At 57.9% G+C, this 18907-nt stretch overlaps 1 protein-coding gene across 1 annotated transcript; it reads left to right on the forward strand.

Moving 5' to 3' along the window:
• Positions 1-9017: 9017 nt before the first annotated feature.
• On the forward strand, positions 9018-18576 carry SH2D5 (SH2 domain containing 5). Its single transcript, XM_060142780.1, has 10 exons — positions 9018-9056; positions 10357-10485; positions 10817-10900; positions 11400-11474; positions 12518-12664; positions 13951-14103; positions 14352-14526; positions 14897-15005; positions 15499-15658; positions 16334-18576. The coding sequence occupies exons 2-10, from the start codon at positions 10399-10401 to the stop codon at positions 16535-16537; spliced, it is 1194 nt and encodes a 397-aa protein (XP_059998763.1). The 5' UTR covers positions 9018-9056; positions 10357-10398; the 3' UTR covers positions 16538-18576.
• Positions 18577-18907: the final 331 nt, after the last annotated feature.

Here is an 18907-nt window from a genome sequence, read left to right on the forward strand (position 1 = left end):
CTCTAGCTGCTCTGCTCCATTGTCTCCCCTTGACAATTTTTCAGGCTTCTGAATTCTCCCTTTATCTTACAGCACAATGACTCTGTGTTCTATTCATGGAAAAGAAAGGATTTAAGAGTGCAGAGGATTTGGAAATGAGATTAAATTATTAAATTTGCTAATTAGGAGTCAGTGTGACTTTTGTCTTAAGAAGTTTGGTAAGAACTATTAAAATTAGATCTTGGATTACTGGAAAATGTTAGCTAGGCTGCCCTAAGGTAGTCTTTTGTTTGTTTTTCTTTTAGGACACTATGCAGGCACTTGATCACTCTCAAATCCTAGCCATGGGACACTTTCTGGTTTCCTCACAATTTGCTTATTCCAGGCAGATTCTTTGAGTTCACAGGATGCTGACAGTTGTGAGCACTTTCCCTCCAGGGGTCACAGCTTCTATCAGAACTTTTATGTTGCTAACTGAGCAGCGCTCTTACCCTTTATAGACTGTAAACTTGCATTCCATGAGGGCTACCAAGAGAAATTCCAGAACGGGGATTGTCTGACAACTGAATTTTTTGTATATAATACCGGCTTAGTAATCATGAACTGGAATAATAGAAATCTTTGCCCTTGATTCTGAAAGAAACCTTAGTCATCCGGTCTCTCCTACCATCTCTGTCTGCTTTGTTCGCCCAATTCCAACAGATAATTCTTTTTCCTAAAACCCAGAGTTGCACAACATCCTTGCTCATCCATTTTACTGTTTAAGAACTTTTACTCTGATGAAATTCTTCTCATGTCAAACCTAAATCCTTACGTTGTAACTTAAATTCGCTGGTATGTAGAATAAGACATTTTCACTAATTCCAAATTGGGATTGACTTCTGGTTAGAGTATATGACTCAGTCCAGCATACTAATAACATCTTTAGCTGTGATCTTGCACAGTGGTCTTTGGGGCCTGTATCACTTACCAGCTATGTGACCTTGGCTAAGACAATCTCCCTGAGCCTTGATTTCCTCATCTGTAAAATAAGCTCTGGACGCGCAGGCTCAGCGGCCGTGGCTCGCGGGCCCAGCCGCTCCGCGGCATGTGGGATCCTCCCGGACCAGGGCACGAACCCGTGTCTGATGGGCCCAGCCGCTCCGCGGCATGTGGGATCTTCCCGGACCGGGGCACGAACCCGTGTCCCCTGCATCAGCAGGCGGACTCTCAACCACTGCGCCACCAGGGAAGCCCTAACAGAATTTTTTTCTTCCAGTTAGCAGATTTTTAAACCACTAGGAGCTTACTTGTTTTAAAAGATGAGCAGGGGGCTTCCCTGGTGGCACAGTGTTTGAGAGTCCGCCTGCCGATGCAGGGGACACGGGTTCGTGCCCCGGTCCGGGAAGATCCCACATGCCGCGGAGCGGCTAGGCCCGTGAGCCATGGCTGCTGAGCCTGCGCGTCCGGAGCCTGTGCTCCGTAACGGGAGAGGCCGCAGCAGTGAGAGGCCCCCTTACCGCAAAAAATAAAATAAAAAAATGAGCAAGAAAAACAGCTTTGAGTTACAGATGCCAGGGAGCAGGAGAGAAGAGCAGCCAGGTGGACGAGAAAAGTGAGTTCCTTCTAGGCTGGGGTTACCAGAGGCCTTGGTAGCCATCGGCTGCCACCTGGGCCAAACGTGGGGCCTTAGCTGGCTGTGGATGAAGAGCGGGGCTGCAGAGAAACTGCAGCTACTCGATGTGCAATCTTTTTAAAATCTCCATTAAATATTATTACCACCTTATGTTTTCAACATAGACGTTATTTTGGATAGTATTTGATATTACCTGCCTTTCTTCACTTTCTGAAATGCACCCCTAGACTCCTGTCTGACAACAAAGCCTCTAACGAGTGTTTCTGGGGAGGGGTCCTCTTTAAACCTGTACTTTTAAGTTGGAAAAGTACTAGAACTATTCCTTGTTCCCCTTCTTCTCAAATGGGGTACAGGTAGCAACAAGATTAAATACCTATTTCTGGGGCATTCATTTTATTCCATAGTATTGGGGGCAGTGCTTTATGTTAATATCAAAAGAAGTAGAAGGAAGTACAAAGTCCACAATAGTCACTAAGATAAAACGAGATTTCCTAGAAATAAAGCAGCAGCGGCACTGAGGCTCTACAGGTGATCCCCAGGGAGTGCCCGTTCCCTCTTCTCCAAAAGCACTGCCCTAACAGTGACAGAGAGTGTGGGTGGAGGTGCCTGCATTCTGTGCCCCTTTGGAACTAAGACTGAAACTTCAGGCAAAGCCACAGAACCTTCTGGTTCTCAACTGGAAACGAGAGTCGAACTAGATTAGGTAACATTTCTCTGATCCTGTAACCTCCACACTTCCTGCCACCCAGAAAACACCGGAAAGAGAGAGGATCTGGCTGTAGAATGTTGTGGTCTGGTCTGCTTTGTGAATGAATGAAAAGGAATCTTATTTTAATCACTGTATTTGTCTCCTTGGCCCGTAACAAAATACCACAGACAGGGCGCTTGAACAGCAATTGATTTTCTCAGTTCTGGAGTCTAGAAGTCCAAGATAAAGGTGTCCGTAGGGTTAGCGCCTTCCGAGGGCGGAGGGAAGGATCTGCTCCCGGCCTCTCTCCTTGGCTTGTGGTTGGCTGTCTTCTCCCTGCAGGCACCTTATCTTCCTTCTGTGTGTCTGTGTCCAAATTTCCTCTTCTTATAAGCATACCAGTCATATAGGATCAGTGCCCACCCTAATAAGCTCATTTTAATGTAATTACCTCTTTACAGACCCTATCTCTAAATACAGTCATGCTCTGAGGTACTAGGTGTTAGGACTCCAACATATTAATTTGGGGAGAAAGGACACAGTTCAGCCCATAACATATCTTAGAATTAAAAAAAAAAAATTCTGTTCTAGGTCACTTACTTGAGGGGGTGTGCAAGACGTTGGGGGCGGGGGGTAAGTTGCAGGGATAGCCATTAGGACACACCCGAGGGAAGGAAACCATGGTGCTCAAGGTTGAAAGTAGCTACCAACATGGGAAGGTATTGCTGAGGAAACATGGAAACGTGCGCTGTAAAAGCCAGATGCGTATGGGATGCTGTGCTGAGGCTTGTTCCAAGCTCACCATCTTGGCTCCAGTTTCAGTCCTCTTGTTGGAGACGGGCTCGGAAAGGATGTGATGTTACTTCCCACTCAACATTGATCAGCTGGCAACTCCAGTACCAGATTCTGGGGTTTCTAGTGAAAAGGGAAGATTGTGATAGCAAGATCACACATGTATGGTTTAGTCACTGTCACTGACTCATCAGGAAATGCCATGACAGGGCCATGTGCCCTCACTTGTTCAGGGATCACGACCCTACCACCGTAGCTTGCCTTGTCATTCCTTCCCCTGCTTAATAGAGATGATTTCTCTGGTCTTCCAGCAAAAGTGAGTCATTAATCCAGTGGTTGAGGTTCTATACCTGATGGCTCCCAAGAGCTGTCAGGAATGTAGGATGAGATATGTGGGGGCAGATAATGATGCGATGGTGGCTGTTTCATGCTGCAGCCCTGAGCGGAACTAGCTTGGCTCACCCAGGAGATGGCTGACTCCCACTGAAGTTTGTTTCCCTTGGTGCAAACCTCTGAGCTTGTACATCTATTGTACATTTACTAAGGCTACATGCATGGTAGAAGCTCAGAGTTTCTGTGCTTTTGGTGGAATTAGGTCCACTGAGTTTGGTAACCTGAGCTCAGACGGGTGGTTACATTACTCTGGTACACAAATAAAAATGAAGAAATGAACTTCAAATGTATAAATCCATTTGGTTTTGAAACATCATATTCCTGAGTGAGTGTATTGGTGAAGACCAATAAGAAGAGGATCCTTGGTGGTCACAAAGTCAGGAGTCAATGTCACGTACATTTTCCACACATGTGTCTTCCCAGGTCTGGTTTTTGTGGTGTTCTGTTGCAAATGTCTGTATCCCGGGGATCTAGCACAGTGCCTGCCACTCAGATCTTCACCCTCTGTCCCTTTCTCCTGAGAAAGGTTTAGAAGGCAAAATTCTCCCTCTGGTTTTAATGGTTTCACCATCTGAATTTAATTCCTTGGTCCTTTTTCATTTTGACCTGAAACAAATTCCTGTTGCTATTTTTAAAATTATAGGCATCAGGATGAATTGTGTGCCTCAGGAACTCATTAGAGCCAGTAGTTAATTCTGTTGTGGCTTGTGTTGTTTTCTCCAAAGAGTCTCAAACTGGGGACTGTGGTCTAGTAATTGGCAAGTCCTCTATTTAAAATTTACATGCATTTTAGGAAAGCTAGTAAGAATTAACCCTTCATCCTTTGTGTACCCTGAGTTTCATAAATTGGGATTTTCGGAAAGCAGGACCAAGTTGTAAATCAATCGATCCTTCTCATCAATGGACTCAGGGTTGTCCCGTGGCCTCGGTGAAGGGTTTTCCAGAGCACCTGGCGTGCGAACTCAACAAACACTTGCCATTCAATAATGCATAAAAGAAACTCAAGAAAAACAGCCAAGTCTAACAGCAGCGAATATCCACTGAGCACTTCACTTACCGTGGGTCAGGCACTGTGCCAAGCACTTTGCCCACACTAACTCGTGCGAACCCTCACGTCCCTATGATTCAGGTGTTAGTAACGCTTCCAGATGAGGCGCTGGAGGATTAAGGTGCTTGCCCAATGTCCCACACCTAGTCAGAGGAAGTGCCCAGATTTGGGACCAAGCCTCGAGGCATTACACCTCACTGCGGCCTCTTGGAAGGGCATCCAGGTTCTCTGGGGAGACAAAGCGATGCCCGCAGGCCAGCATGGCTCACACCTGCCTCCTTCCCAACTCCCCTGAGGCCCTCAGACCTCTGCTGTGCCCGCCTACCTCTGTCAGGGTGCCCACCTGTGGGGGTGCAGCCTGTGCCGCCCCTGGGCCCCTGCTTTCCTGCCGTGTGGCAATGCTGGTGTTTCCTCTGCAGAATTCAGGTGTCATACCCGCCAAAGGCCGGACTGAATCGGGCTTGCTGTTTATTTTTTGGCACCTACAAGGTTCTGGGCCCTTTGGGAACAAAAGCGCTCTCCATCTCCAAGCTGTGGCTGACACCCTGGGCTGGATTTGCTCACCAGTTTTCCCCCATCTCAGTGGATTTCCGTGTAACCCGAAGGACATGGTCACGGCCCCGTGCAGTGATAAGTGATAACGTTTGTGCGGAGATTTCTCGAGCGGGCTGGGCAGGCTCAGTTAACTCTCTTACAAGAAAGGCCCAGAATGGCCGGCGCGAAGAGGGCGAGGAAAGGGATGCGCCACATCCCCACCCCTCTGGGGCTGAAGGAAGGAAGGGAGAGACTGGCCGAGTTCCCCAGAGGCCGGGCCCTGCGCGCATTCATTCACTCATCAAGACAATCCCTGAAGGCCTCCTGCGGGCCAGGCTGTCCTGCGCACTGGGGATGGAGGCCCTTCAAGGGCCGAGGCTGCTCGCACTCTGGTAAGAGGAGTAGGATGACGGGCAGGAGTGGCGAGGGCTCTTCAGGAGGTGGAGGAGTCACTGGTTGTCAGGGAAGCTTGTCGGCGGAGTAGCTGCCGCAGCCGCCGCCGACAGGACGAAGAGGAGCTAGCTAGGGGGCGGGAGGGGAAAAACTCTCCGGGAGGAGGGAACCTTCGGCTAGGCCCGAGGCACTCAGGTCCCTCACCCGGGAAAAGACGCCCTCGGCGGGAGGGAGCTGCCCCTCCCTCCCTTTAAGGCGGAGCGCCCGGGTGCGAGACGGCGGGGGCGGTGCCAGGGCCCCCCGCGGCCGCTGATTGGACGGCGCGGCCGAGCGGAGCCGCCCCGCGGGCGCCGATTGGGTGGGCGAGGGCCGAGGTGACTTGGGCGCTGGTTCCCGCGGCCACGTGGGGGGCGCGCGGGGAGGGGGCGCTGGGAGGGAGGCGGCAGGGGCGGGGCGGGCTCCCGGGTGGGCGGTGGAGACGCTCGGGGCTGCGCGGGGGTCGCAGCGCCGAGCTGCAGGACGGGGCTTGAGACGCGGCTGCCGCGGTGAGTGAGCGCCGGGAAGCCGGGCGGGGGCTGGGACTGGCTGACCGGCGGGAGCGGGACTCGGTCCCCCGGCGCGGAGATGGGGGAGGTTCTCGGATGGGGAGAAGCACCTCTGTCCCTTTCCCATCACCGTCATCATCCATCACCTCCACCATCCCATCCCCATCCGTCACTTCCACCGCCCCTCCGCCAGCGTCCTGCCTCGTTCGCCCCTCCGTCGGTCCGAGGACTTTCTCCGTCCCGGGCCGGCCGGGGACTGTCAGCTGAAAGCCCTGGCAGCGCTCCCCAGGAATAAATACCCACGCTGTGGAGCGCTCCGTACCGCCTGGGCGATTACCCCGTATGTGGTTTGGCCCCACTTAATCCTGAAAACAGCACTTTCCGCTTAATGTCGTCTGTACGGAGAGACCGCCCTGTACTGATAGCACCGCCTTCACCACCCCACACGCACACACATCTCGTATCTTCTTCACCCTGCTGTATTTTCCTCCAAGTAACTTAAGCCCCCTGAAATGTTTGGGTTTTTTAAAATTTATTTTATTTATTTTTTGGGCTGCGTCAGGTCTTTGTTTCTGTGCGCGGGCTTTCTTCTCTCGTTGCGGTGAGCAGGGGCTACTCTTCCTTGCGGTGCGCAGACTTCTCATTGCGGTGCCTTCTCTTGTGGAGCACGGGCTCTAGGCGCGCGCGCTTCAGTAGTCGTGGCACTTGGGCTCAGTAGTTGTGGCTCGCGGGCTCTAGAGCGCAGGCTCAGTAGCTGTGGTGCACTGGCTGTTGCTCTGCGGCATGTGGAATCTTCCCAGACCAGTGCTCGAACCCGTGTCCCCTGCATTGGCAGGCGGATTCTTAACCACTGTGCCACCAGGGAAGCCCCTCCTGAAATGTTGATTTCTAGTACCGTCCTCCCAACCCAGCTTGGGTGCTCCGTGAGGGCACATAGCGCTTGGAAATATTCTCAGCAGGAACAGATAGATGAACAACTCCAGGAGGCAGCTGCTTTAATACCCCACTTTATGCTTGAGGAAATGGAGTCTGAGAGGTTGTGACTTGTTGGTTACATCAGCCAACCTTGTGGGACCCCACAGTCCACGATCTGGACCCTAGGCTGCATGGTTCAATCTGTCCCATCCTGTGGTCCAGGCAGGTAGGGGTGGCACCAGGGGTTGTACTGGGGGCAGGGGCTCTTCTGTGCTGCTGAGCCAAAGCCAGTGGAGCTGAGGCAGGTGACTGGAGTGGCCCTGGTAGCCCCAGACCATCTGGCCCAGGAGGCAGTCGGAGAGAGAAAGCAGCTGTTTTGCTGATCAGATCCACCCCCAGCACCGGAGGTGTTCCGGGCCACTGCCGCTGCTTCCTTGCCTCACCTGCCCCTGGATAGGCTGGGACCCACCAAACTCCAAAGGTGGACACCCTGCTCACTTGGAGGAGGGCGCTGCCATGGCCTTGGGAAAGAGCCCCAGAGACCCAGGCTTGCTTCCGAGCTCCCCCGAATGCTGTGTGACCTTGGGCAAGTGACTTCACCTCCTGAGCCACCATGTACTCAGCACAGAGTCTGCAGGCTGAGTGGTCTCCCACGATGCTGGAAGGTGGGTCCTCCTTATGACAACCATTCAGCTACAGTGCAGTGCAGCAGAGGGCCTCTGTCCGTGACCCTCGATGTAGTCAACTCATCCAGTTCCCCATCTCTAAGCAGGGCCACCTGGAAAACCTCAGAGGAGCAAGAGAAGGGCCCCAGTCTCATTTCAAATGTGTCTGCGTAGGAAGGTTCTGGCCCAGAGCCAGGCTCCTGTGCAAAACCTCAGAAAAACAGGTCTGATCCAAAGGGATAAGTGGGTGTCTGTGCCTGGAACAGGTAAGCGGGTCTGTTTCCAGGGTTAGGGTGAGCCTGCACCCTCCCTGGTCCCCTGGGCAGCCCCCAACTTGAGGCCTGGAGCCGAAATGCACTGTACCTCTCAGGCTTGGGGGGAAGAAACTTCCAGTTTTCCGGGGTAGGGGAAGGATCAGGTGATGGGGGGTAAGGGGGGACCTATAAGAGGGCCAGTGGTCTCCCCACCCGCACCCCACAGCCTGCACCCTGGGGTGTCCCCAAGGAAGCTGCAGCTCTGGATCTGGAGGACGGAGGCTGTTCACAGCCTTAGACACAGCTGTCCTGGCCTGTGTGTGTGCCATAGCCCTCGTGGTTCCTTTCCATCTTAACACTCTTAGCATCTGAGGGGCTGTGTCAGCAGCAGCGCAGGCAGCATGTGAAATGTGCTCCCCATCTCTCCCTCCTCCCATCTCTCCTTTGTCTCTTTTTCTACTGTTTTTCTCCCCACTCCTCTGTTCCCACTTCTGTTGGCTGCCTTTTCATCCTGGGTTCCTTCGCTCTCTCCCTTTTGCCCTGTTTGGTTTTTGATCTTTGCCTCCTCTGTCCCGCCCGCACCCACCCTCTCCCCCCCACCGCCCCGCCCACGGGTTCCGGGCATCCCAACCCAGGATGTGATTATGAAGTTGAAAGGCAAGTTCCCTGGAAGCCCCGTCTCCATACCTGGAACCGAGGCCACGTAAGCTCTTGTGCGAGTTACACACCTAACTTGCTGTATTTAAGTGTAAAATGACAGTAGGTAATGGACGTGATGTGAAAAATAATTAGGATCACAAAGTAGCGAGGTGCCAGGAGGGTGGAACCAGGGAGTCTTCAAAGGGACCGCGCGGCCTTTATTCGCTGGCTCTTCCCTTACTGGCTGCTCACTGGATATGGCCGACTGCTGCTGGTGCCCCCACCTGGCCTGAGCCTGGGGTTGAAGGTCAGGGGCAGGCTGAGGTAGGGGCCGTTCCTGGGCCCTCGGCGCTGGATCAGCTCCAAAGCACCCAAACCCTCCTTCTCCAGGACTCCTGCGGGTGCGAGAGCACACCTGGGGTGCACCCATTTCCTGCCCAGCGCCCTGTCTGACCCCTGCTTTCTCCTGGCAGGAATCATGGCCCCCAGGCAGGCCCCCCCTCCTGGCCCAGGTGGTCTCTTCTCAGGTGCGGCCTGGTGCAAGGAGGGCACTGAAAGTGGTCAGACCTCGCTGTCCTCCCAAGCTCCTGCATCAGGTTTGGGGGTTCCCCATCCCTCGTGAGACTGTACTTGTTGATCACAGCTCCGAGCCTGGCAGGCATCGTGCCGGGTTCTGTGCCTGCATTCAATTCTCATTGACTCCTCATGTTACCCCAGGTTTGGGGACAAGGAAATGGAGGCTCAGAGAGGTGAGGCAGCCTGCCCAAGGTCGCACAGGATTTGGACCCAGGTCTCTCTGATCCCAAGTGCAGTGATTACAAGTAGCCTGGTGGGACGGAGCCCGCCAGGATGGGGGATGGAGGTGGGGGTCTAAGTTGGCCCCAGGGAAGCCTGAGGGAGCTGAGTCCCTGGGACCTAGGCAGAGGCATTCAGCCATTCTGTCTGTGACGAGTTTATTCCACGTTCACTGAGCACCAGCTGTGGTCTGAGCTCTGACGGGGAGTAAGTGCTCTCCCTGCCCTTGAGGACGGTCTAGAAGGCAGCTTTCCTCCTCTTCCCCCTCTGGTGGATCTGGGAGAGGGGCCCCAGGAAAGACCAGAGGCTGGGGTGGGCTGGGGCAGGACTCCTCAGCACCCCCGGGGCAGTTGTCCACCCTCCCCACCCCCTGCCTCAGCATCAGTGTCCGGTCTGGTTGGGGTGGGGTCTTCTGGCAGGGGCTGGAGTCAGGCTGGGCGGAAGGAGCCAGGGCCCCGTTGATGCAGCCTTGGCCATCCAGTGCGCCCTGCCCCTGTGGACTCCAGAGCTCCTGCCCTGGAACCTGCTGTGGCTCCCCACTGCCCACAGGGCAGAGCGCCAGTGTGACATTTAAGGCCGATCGATCCCAACCCGGCGGCTGCTCTGCTGAGTTCTGCCTCAGGGCCCCAGCTGCCTTCACGCCTCCGTGCCTGTGCAGACTCTGTCCTCGCCGCTGTCACATCCCTCCTCTTGGGTGCTGCCTTCCCAGGCTGTCCCCCTCCCCTGGCGCTTTGCACAAGCTGGTTACATGTCTGCACCCCCTTCCTCCAGCTCCTTCCTGAAGCTCACTCCTCAGCGAGGCCTGCTCGGCTGTAGTTGACCCCAGCCTGCCCTTCATTTCCTCCTCTCTGCTTTACCACCATCTAGCATATTCCATATCTTACTTATTATTTAGCTTACTGTCGGCTCCATGAGGGTAGGCAGGGAGTTTGTCACTTGGGTCAGGGCCGTGTGTCCCCTGGGTCCCAGCGCCCGGGGTGCTGCCTGGCACACAGCCAGTGCTCAGGCAGGGTTTGTTGGATGCAAGAGCTTGGTGGCCTCTGACGGGCGCTCTGAGGCTCGACCGCCTGGGCACCAGCCCTCCTCCCCTGCCCTTTGCAGCCTTCTCTCCTGCGGACCCTGAAGCCGGGCACCCTGGGGGCCATGCAGAAGGCCGGGGCTGGGGGCCGGAGAGCCTCCGACTGCGGCCCTGCCCCTCACCGGCCCAGGTGCATCACCAAGTTTGCCCAGGTGGGTGGGGCCGCCCCACGAGGTGGGCTCCGATGGGCGTGACTGGGTGGCAGGCCCTGGGGGTGGACAGGAGCCGTGGGTCACGGGCCTATTTCGGTGGCCCCAGCTCTGGAGTGTGTGTGCACAGATGAGGCGATGGTGCCGCAGAGGGGCCGAGTGGCTTCACCAGGGAGAGTAGCAGAGCCTGGACTCCGAGTCCGCGCTCTGTCACCGTCCACAGCCTACCCGACAGAGCAGAGTGCGTGCGTGGAGGGCGATTTGGAGGACAGGGGTCAGGAGCCATGGGCCTGACTCCCCGTGCCGCCCTCCCACCCCCCACCCCACCCCCAAGCAGTACGTGGGCTCCTTCCCTGTGGACGACCTGGACACCCAGGAGAGCGCGTGGCTGGTGCAGCAGCAGCTGTGGGCACTGAAGGTAGGGGGCTGGGGGCTGGGGAGCGCACTTCCCTGCGGGGGATCACAGCCTTGGGGTGTTGGCCTGGGAATGGCCCGAGACCCTGTGATCCGTTCCAACCTCCATTCAGAGAGATGGAGCAAGTGAGGCCCAGGGAGGGGCAGGACCTACGCCGTTCTGAGAGACGGGCCCAGCCAGGACCACACGCGGGCTCCTGGAACCACGCCCCTGAAACCCCGGGGGCCCCCTCCCTTGGGCGGTCATGACCTGTGCCCCACAGGTGGAAGCCACAGGTGGGAGAGATGGGGGGGTGGTCATAACATGGCCCAAGGGTTGGTCTGCCAGGAGCCATCCACACTTCCCCGGCTCCTGGGGGGCGGGGTCCCTGTCCAGGGCTCAGTCCCCTGGCCGCTGGGGTGGAGTTGGCTGACCAGCCCAGGGGGACTAGTGCACACGCTGGGCTGGGCAGCGCAGGGCCTTGGAGGTAATGTCTGTTCCCCACCAACTGTCTCCCCCCCAGGACTGTCCCCGCCGCCGGGCTGTCATCCTGAAATTCAGCCTTCAGGGCCTCAAGATCTACAGCGGGGAGGGTGAGGTAGGAACCCGTGTGGGTGCAGGTGAGGACCGGACAGGTGTCCTGCTCCCTGGGAATGCTCTCGCCTCCACCCAGCCCTGCACTGCCCCTCCAGCCTCCCCGCTGCCCAGCCTGCTCTGGGCCTTTGGACGTCCTCTCTCCAAGGCCCTCCCGCCCTGGCAAGCGTGGACGACAGTTTCTCCTCCCTCTCACCCGCCGGCCGCCAGCCCACCAGAATCTCCGGGGGCCACCTCCTGGCCTGAGCATCAGGACCAACCAGCCCCATGAGGTTTCTGGGGGTCCCCGGGCTTGGCCAGTGGGCTGTGGCTAGCCTCTCATGACTGTGGAACAGGGCCAGGCAGGCTGGAGGCCAGTTGGGAGCCCCTGCTTGGCCTGCCATCCTCCTCTTTGTGCAAACCAGTGTTTGACGAACACTAAACCGCGTGCCAGTCGTGAGACCCACGACTCCGGCACCACTGAGCTAGGACTGGTGTAAATGGGTGCAGAGCTGTGCATGGCGGGGCCCTGCGTTCAGGGCCTGTACCACCTGCATGAGGTCTCGCTCACCCCCCAGCCCCACTTGTCACAACAAGGACTCAGAGAGCTGCCCTCACCGGCCCAAGCCACCCAGAGAGTGAGTGGCAGAGCCAGGATTTGAACCCCTGTCACCTGACTCCAGAGACCAGGCGTGCAAGCCCAGGGCTGGCCACAACCGCCTGTCCCCGTGACCCGCAGGCCGTGAACCCTCTGCCCCTCAGCTCCGCAGCTTGGCATGACCACCCCAGCCAGCAGGTTGGCAGCAGGGAGCAAGGGACCCGAGCTCAGGTTCCCTGTGAAGGATGAGGGTTCCCATGTGAAGCGTGGTTTGGGCAGGCCTGGAAGGAGGGCAGAGTTCTTCACCCCAGGAGCGGGGTGGGCCCGAAGCTGGGCGTGCAGGCTGGAGAGCAGGCCCAGGAGGCCTGCCAGCGGGGGTGCGGGGCCCTCGGGGCTGGCACACGCTGGGCTGGCAGCTGCAGACCACGCGGTGGGTCTGACGGAGGCCGGTGTACCTGCTGCATCCCCAGGTGCTCCTGATGGCTCACGCCCTGAGGCGCATACTCTACTCCACCTGGTGCCCAGCCGACTGCCAGTTTGCCTTCATGGCCCGAAATCCCCGGAGCCCGGCCAGCAAGCTCTTCTGCCACCTCTTTGTGGGCAGCCAGACTGGAGAGGTACCTGGGCCCAGGGCAGGGGGCGCAGCACTCGGGGGGGGGGGTTGCTGTGCATCAGTGTGGGTTCCAGGGACCGAGGCCCTGGACGGCTCAGCCACGCTGGCCTGCGCCCCTCCAGGCATGCACCCTTGCCACCCTGGCTCCTGCTGTGGCGCTGCCCTCTGAGGACGCCCTCAAAGCGAGTCAGTGGCCTCAGCGTTCCCCGAGCTTGGAGGTGGGGACCAGGCTGTGCCCTTAGAGATCGGAGGGTCACACTGCCAGGCCTTTGCCCTTGCTCTTCTCTCTGCCTGCAACCCCTTCCCCTTCTCATCCTGGCAAATTCCAACACGCCCTTTGAGGCTCAGCCCGTGTGTCTGTGGAGCCCACCTGGAATCCTCCAGACCGCCCCCCACACTTAGCGGTCCTGTGACACGCACTGCACTCTGTCATCGGTCTGTCCCTAACTGCAGTCACGGGAATCCTTTGAGAGCAGAGGCTGGGTCCGGGTCTTGAACTGTTCTGGTGCTTGGCCCCGTGGGGAGAGTGGGTGGGCGGGTAGATCCCGAAAAGCAAAGCCAGTGTGGCCGCCATGAGCAGTGGAGGCTCGGCAGCCAACTGTTTGGCGAGCAGAGGCTGGGCTTGGTTCCGCGCAGCAAGCATTTGCCGTCAGCCCTGTATGTCAAGCCCTGTGCCGGCCACTGGAGTGACAGGTGGCTGACACGTGGCCCTTGATCTTCTGGAGCTCACAGTTCCAACGTGCTGGGCCTGGGTGATGTGTGTCGCGGGTGGAATGTGTGGGCCCCAGAGTGCTGGGCTTCTCCAGGGGGTCTTCTGTGGTCCGTTTTCATTAAAGGGGCACAGGGAGGTGGGGAGGAGGAAGCTGAGGCGCAGAGATGCCATGCTGTACCCAGGGTCACACAGCAGCTCCTAGGTGACAGAGACAGGATTGGATCCCAGGTTGTGTGACTTCAGGGCCTGGGCTCTTAGCCACTCCCCCAAGAGGGTACAATGCGCAGGGTGAGGGTAGTAAACCTAGGGCTAGGAGTGCATTTAGCCCATGTCGTCGCAGCTCCAAGCATGACGCCTGGAACAAGGTAGATGCTCGGTATTTGTTAAATGAATAGAGGAAGCTGGTCGGGGATGCTGCATGGTGGTGAGGTTTTGAGGGATAAGAAGTTTTCCCAGGGAGAATGGGGAAGAGCATTCCACGCCAAGGGGCTGCATGCCCCCCTGGTGCCTGGGTTGACGCCTGAGGAGGCCCCCAGGAAACCTCCCCCAGCTGAGCCCGCCTCCCTCTCCCTCCCCAGGTCCAGATCCTGCACCTGCTGCTCTGCCGCTCCTTCCAGCTCGCTCACCTCTGGCAGCACCCTGAGGAACGGGCACGGCCTGAGCCCTGCCCGGGACCCGTAGGGGACGTGCCCCTGAAGCCCCTGTCGGGCCCTGGGGGCACCCCTGGCCTAGTACGGGAACCCCTCGGCCGTGATCAGCTCTCACAGCACGTTAACGCGCTGGTCTCCTTCGGGCGGCTGCCAGCAGGGGTGCCTGGGGGCAGTGGGGTACGCGGCACCCCAGCCAGGGAGTGGGCCATGGACAAGGGAACTGGGCGAAGGTTTGGGGATCAAGAGGGGCGGGTGCTGGACTTCCGTGGGAGGGGCTAATGGCTGGGCCTGAGTCTGGCTGCCCCTGCGGGGTCCTCTTGGTGCCCTAGAAGGAGCCGCCGGAGTCGGAAAGCCGCGGGGGCGCCCGCCACGCCCGCCTGGGGAACCCGTACTGCTCGCCCACGCTGGTGCGCAAGAAGGCCATCCGCAGCAAGGTGATCCGCTCCGGGGCCTACCGCGCCTGCACCTACGAGACGCAGCTGCAGCTGTCGGCTCGGGAGGCCTGTGAGTGGCCGGGCACGGCTGCGCGAGTCGGCGAGGGTGGGCCTGAGCGTCCGTGTCTGCGGGGCCGTGACTGTCGATGCCTGCGCCTGGGAGTGCTGAGGCCTCGTGTCCACGCGAGGGAGGGCGCGAGGGCGCAGCCGGGGCTGCGTGCCCAGGGGCTTGAAGAGGCGACTGCGTAGGGGCTGATGTGCTGTGACTGGGGAGGGGCTGTGCCTGGAGATGTGCCTGGGCGCTGCTGTGCCTCTGGGGAAGCAGGATGTGTGCAGACTGGGCCGGGAGCGGCGGGGGCGATGAGGCCTGTGGGCGTGGGCCGGGCTGGGCGCGGGAGGGGACCACCTCTCTTCCTCTGAGCCCTGGATGGTCTCCATAGTTCCTGACGCGTGGGAGGCCTGGCCCCGGGGTCCTGGGGGCCCCTCATGCCTGGTGGAGAGCGAGGGCAGCCTGACGGAGAACATCTGGGCTTTTACTGGCATCTCGAGGTAGGAGGGGGTGCCCAGCCCTTTTGGGGGGGCGTCAGAGAAATAGGCTGTGGGCTCCCCCAAGGCCCTGAGATGTGTCCATCCCTGCACTTGGGCGGAGGCCTCCTGACCTCGGGACCTCAGGCCAGGGGCTTCCCCACCGTGGGCCTCAGTATTCTCAAGTGTGAAGTGGGGTTAATAAAAGGACCTTCACTGCAGGGCTGTGGAGAGGATCAAATGAGGTTATTCAGGTAAAGCCTTCAGCGCCTGGCCTGTCACAGGGTTCAGCTCCCTAAATGCCAGCTCTCTACCGATTGGGTCTTGAAGTTGTCAGCAATTAGGACCCCCTTGGAAACCTTTTAGAAGGGAAGGCTAAAAGCTTCCTTCCGTTGCGGGGCTACTCTGGGGCAGGCACTGTGTTTACGATGCTGTGGAGCTGTGATGCCATTAAGCAAGCTGAGGGTGGGTCCTGACTAGGGGGCCCGCCCTCAGCCTCTCCCCTCTGCCCTCCCAGGCCCAGTGCCCTCGCCCTGCTGCGGAGAGACGTGCTTGGGGCCTTCCTGCTGTGGCCTGAGCCAGGCACCAGTGGCCAGTGGTGCCTGTCGGTGAGGACACAGTGCGGCGTGGTGCCCCACCAGGTCTTCCGGAACCACCTAGGCCGCTACTGCGTGGAGGTAACAGTGCTCCTGGCCCTGCCCCTCGCCCTCCAGCCCCGCCCTTTTCTAACCACTGAGGGCCTGAGCCCTCCTCACCCTCATCCCAGGCCCCCATTGGCTCTCTCTGGCCCCACCCCTTATTTAACTCTCCATCCAGCTCTTTCGTCCTTGGCCCTTCTGGCCCCGCCCCCACTGGCCTATTGGCCCCACCTGTACTCTGCTGGCTCCACCGTAAGTTCTCTCGCTCCGGGGAGGTAGAGTCTTGGGCTAGGGTCATGCCTCACATTTTTACAGAAATCCCGGCTTTTAAAAAGTCACGCTTTCCCACACCCTAACTCATCTTTTAGCAGTAGAGGAAACTGATCAGAGAGGGTAGAGGCTTGCGTAAGCTCACACAGCCTCCAAGTCTCTAGGTCTGGAGTCTTGGCCTGATCATAGGTTTCCAGGGACAAGGGTGGGCAGGAAGGACTTTTTAAATGTGTGGCCCTACTTCCACGCCGAGTGCCTCAGTCCTGTCCAGGCTGGGAGGAGAGAAAGGGAGGGAACCGGGGTGTGGTTCTGCTGTGAGCAGGACAGTGTCCTCTCTGGGCTCGAATATCCTCCTCCCTCCTGGGGCAGGATCCTGTGTGAGGGAGCGGTTGTGTGGAAGGGGGAGCTGGAGCTGAAGTCCCTTCCCCTCCTCGCCCCCACCAGCACCTGCCGGCTGAGTTCCCCAGCCTGGAGGCCCTGGTGGAGCATCACGCTGGGACGGAGCGCAGCCTCTTCTGCTCCCTCGACATGGGCCGCCTGAACCCCGGCTACGAGGAGCAGGACTGCGGGCCCGAGGGCAGGCTTCCCCGGACGCTCCGGCCCCTTGGCCATGCCAAGTCCGAGGCAGAACTGCAGGGCCTGGGCTAGGACGCTGAGCCCCACGCCAAGAGGCCCCGCCTCACCCTGGCTCCTGGGCCTCAGCAGGCTGCTCTGCTCTGCCCTTCTGTCACCCCGCTGGGCACCAGTTCCATCCAGTCACTGCCCTTTGGACCAGTCTTCCATCACTACCCTGCCTGTGGGCGGAGCCCCGAGAGTGGGGATTGCCAGCGGCTTCTCACACGGCCTGTCAGGATTGCAGGAGGGGCAGGCAGAGCTCCAGGCTTCCGTGGACTTGCTGGGTGACTGGGTGCTTGTCTTCTCTGGGCTTCACCTTACTCCTAGGTGGGGAGCTTTCCAAGGTGGGCGGGAAGGTTTGCTCCAGCAGAGGTGGAGCCCTCTCCTAAGGAGGCCAGGCCTTGGGGCCCTGACTGGGCGTCTCCAGAGAGCTCCTGACCCAGGCAGCCAGGCGTGTGAGGGAGAGGTATCTGGGGAGGCAGGAGTGAGTTCTCACTTTGGGCGAAGGCATGGGGACGAGCCACCCTCTCCGTGAGAGAAACAGGGATGACGTGATGGAGCTTGGAGGCTGCATCCAGGCTGACGGAGCGAGGCCTGTTTCCCATGTCCTCTGAGGCTAAAGGAGTCTTCTCTTGAGTTCTGAAGAGTGGGGGTTAAGAGGGTGCAGAAAGGGCAGGACGGACAAAGAGCCGTACCACCCAAAGCCCACATGCAGGTGGACGCCTGTGTGCAGAGAGGGATGTGAATGGGCCGACAGGGCAGAGAATCCCAGTGAACCTTCAGACTAGGAAGGCTGGTTCTTCTCCACTCAAATCCACGGGCTTGTGGTTCCTGCTTACTTGGAAGGGATGTCCCAGTCTCGTCCCTGCCCACACACCCCTGCCCCCCCCGCAGGCTCACTTTCTTTGGCCATTTGACCGGGAGGGGCCAGCAGTGAGCTGCAGGCTTAGAGGGGTGACCAGGGTCCTGCTCCACTCATCCTGCAGGCCAGACTGGGTTTGGTGGCTGCCTGGGAAGCCCCCCAATGGTGGCATTTCCCTTAATGGGCATCTGTCAGGGGCCACTTCACTAGGCCAGCCCCCTTGGGGATGGGGGTCAGGGAGGAATCATCCAAAGATAGAACTGATGTGGGCCCTGCCAGAGGGTACTTGGCCTCAGCGGCAGTGGGGGTCCATCCAGGGAAATAACGCTAGTCTAAGGCAATGGCCCTGCGGTGACTGACGACGGATCTGGGTATTCCCCTGTATAAGTAAACTTGACAGACAGGCATGAATCTACCAGATTAAGACAGGGAGCAAGTTCACTTTGGATGAACTTCTGTTCCTGAGGCAGAGGCCAAGTCATGAGTCTGGGGGCTGCCCTCTCCCCCATCTGGGGAGGGGATGTGACCGCTCAGCGTCTTGAAAGTAACAGACTTCTGACTCCTGGAAGGAAGAGGGCAACCCCAACGGAATAAAAAGAAGGGAGGAGCCTCAGAAGCTCAGGCCTGGTGTTCCCAGCTTACAACCTCCGGCTCAGCAAATGGTCTTGGCTGGGGCCTAGTCACTCTTGTCACAAGGGATAGGAGGAGGCTGTCCTTTGGGGGCTCTTTTCACTGGAACCACAGTACTGATTTTATACTGAATGTGAGTGGGAACCCAGCCTCATTTTACGGCCATTACTACCAGAACCCATCTCCTCCCTGGGCAAAGCCCTGGTCCCTCGTGGGAGGCCCCAGGCTCCCATTTCCCTGGCAAGGAGAGGGGTTTGGTGACATGGGGCCCAGGATTACAGCCCTGGAGTCGCACACATTTAAGAAGACCTGATAACTGGTCTTAACCTCTGTAAGGGATGGATTTTGTTGCACAAGTTATCTGTGTGGACAAGGTGTCAGGAATGTTCCCAAAGTACTTTAACATTCCTTCACACAGCATTTATGGATCACACAGTACAAAGGTTTTTGACCCACATGTGCAGACGCCTCAATGTCTCAATTATAGACCACAGTTTTCTCTGTTCCAACCAGTGCCCCCTGGGTAGCCCAGCTCTCCTTACTGTGTGGACTTGAAATAAATAAAATGCATTTCTTCGGATTGTATAGTACAGACTTTTCCTTAGAAAGGCGAGGTCTTTGTCCGGTTTGCCGGCTTCGCTTCTGTTTGCCAACCATACCTTCCACTGCTGCTGAATGATGAACCAGACAGAGATACTGTCCTCCGGGGCTCAGGAGGTCTTGAAGGAATTGGGTAGGTAGATTCAAGCAATGACTCTACTGCTTAAAACCTTCAGTGGGTATTTCCTACGGGAAAAAGACTCAAGTCTTTATATTCTGGCCACTCGGGTTTTCCTTCTGCTCCTGCAACGTGCCACAGGGTCTTTGCACAGCCTGTACAAGCCTCCTCGTCTTCCTCTTCTTCCTTTACC

The sequence above is a fragment of the Lagenorhynchus albirostris genome, chromosome 2, assembly GCF_949774975.1.
Source record: "Lagenorhynchus albirostris chromosome 2, mLagAlb1.1, whole genome shotgun sequence".
NCBI classification, from domain to species: Eukaryota; Metazoa; Chordata; class Mammalia; order Artiodactyla; family Delphinidae; genus Lagenorhynchus; species Lagenorhynchus albirostris.

Coding starts and splice junctions, on each gene's coding strand:
- SH2D5 (XM_060142780.1), top strand. CDS start 10,399: ATGCAGAAGGCCGGGGCTGGGGGCCGGAGAGCCTCCGACTGCGGCCCT. Junction 14,104..14,351: donor CTGGGGGCACCCCTGGCCTA/GTACGGGAACCC, acceptor TTGGTGCCCTAG/AAGGAGCCGCCGGAGTCGGA. Junction 15,006..15,498: donor GCTTTTACTGGCATCTCGAG/GTAGGAGGGGGT, acceptor CTGCCCTCCCAG/GCCCAGTGCCCTCGCCCTGC.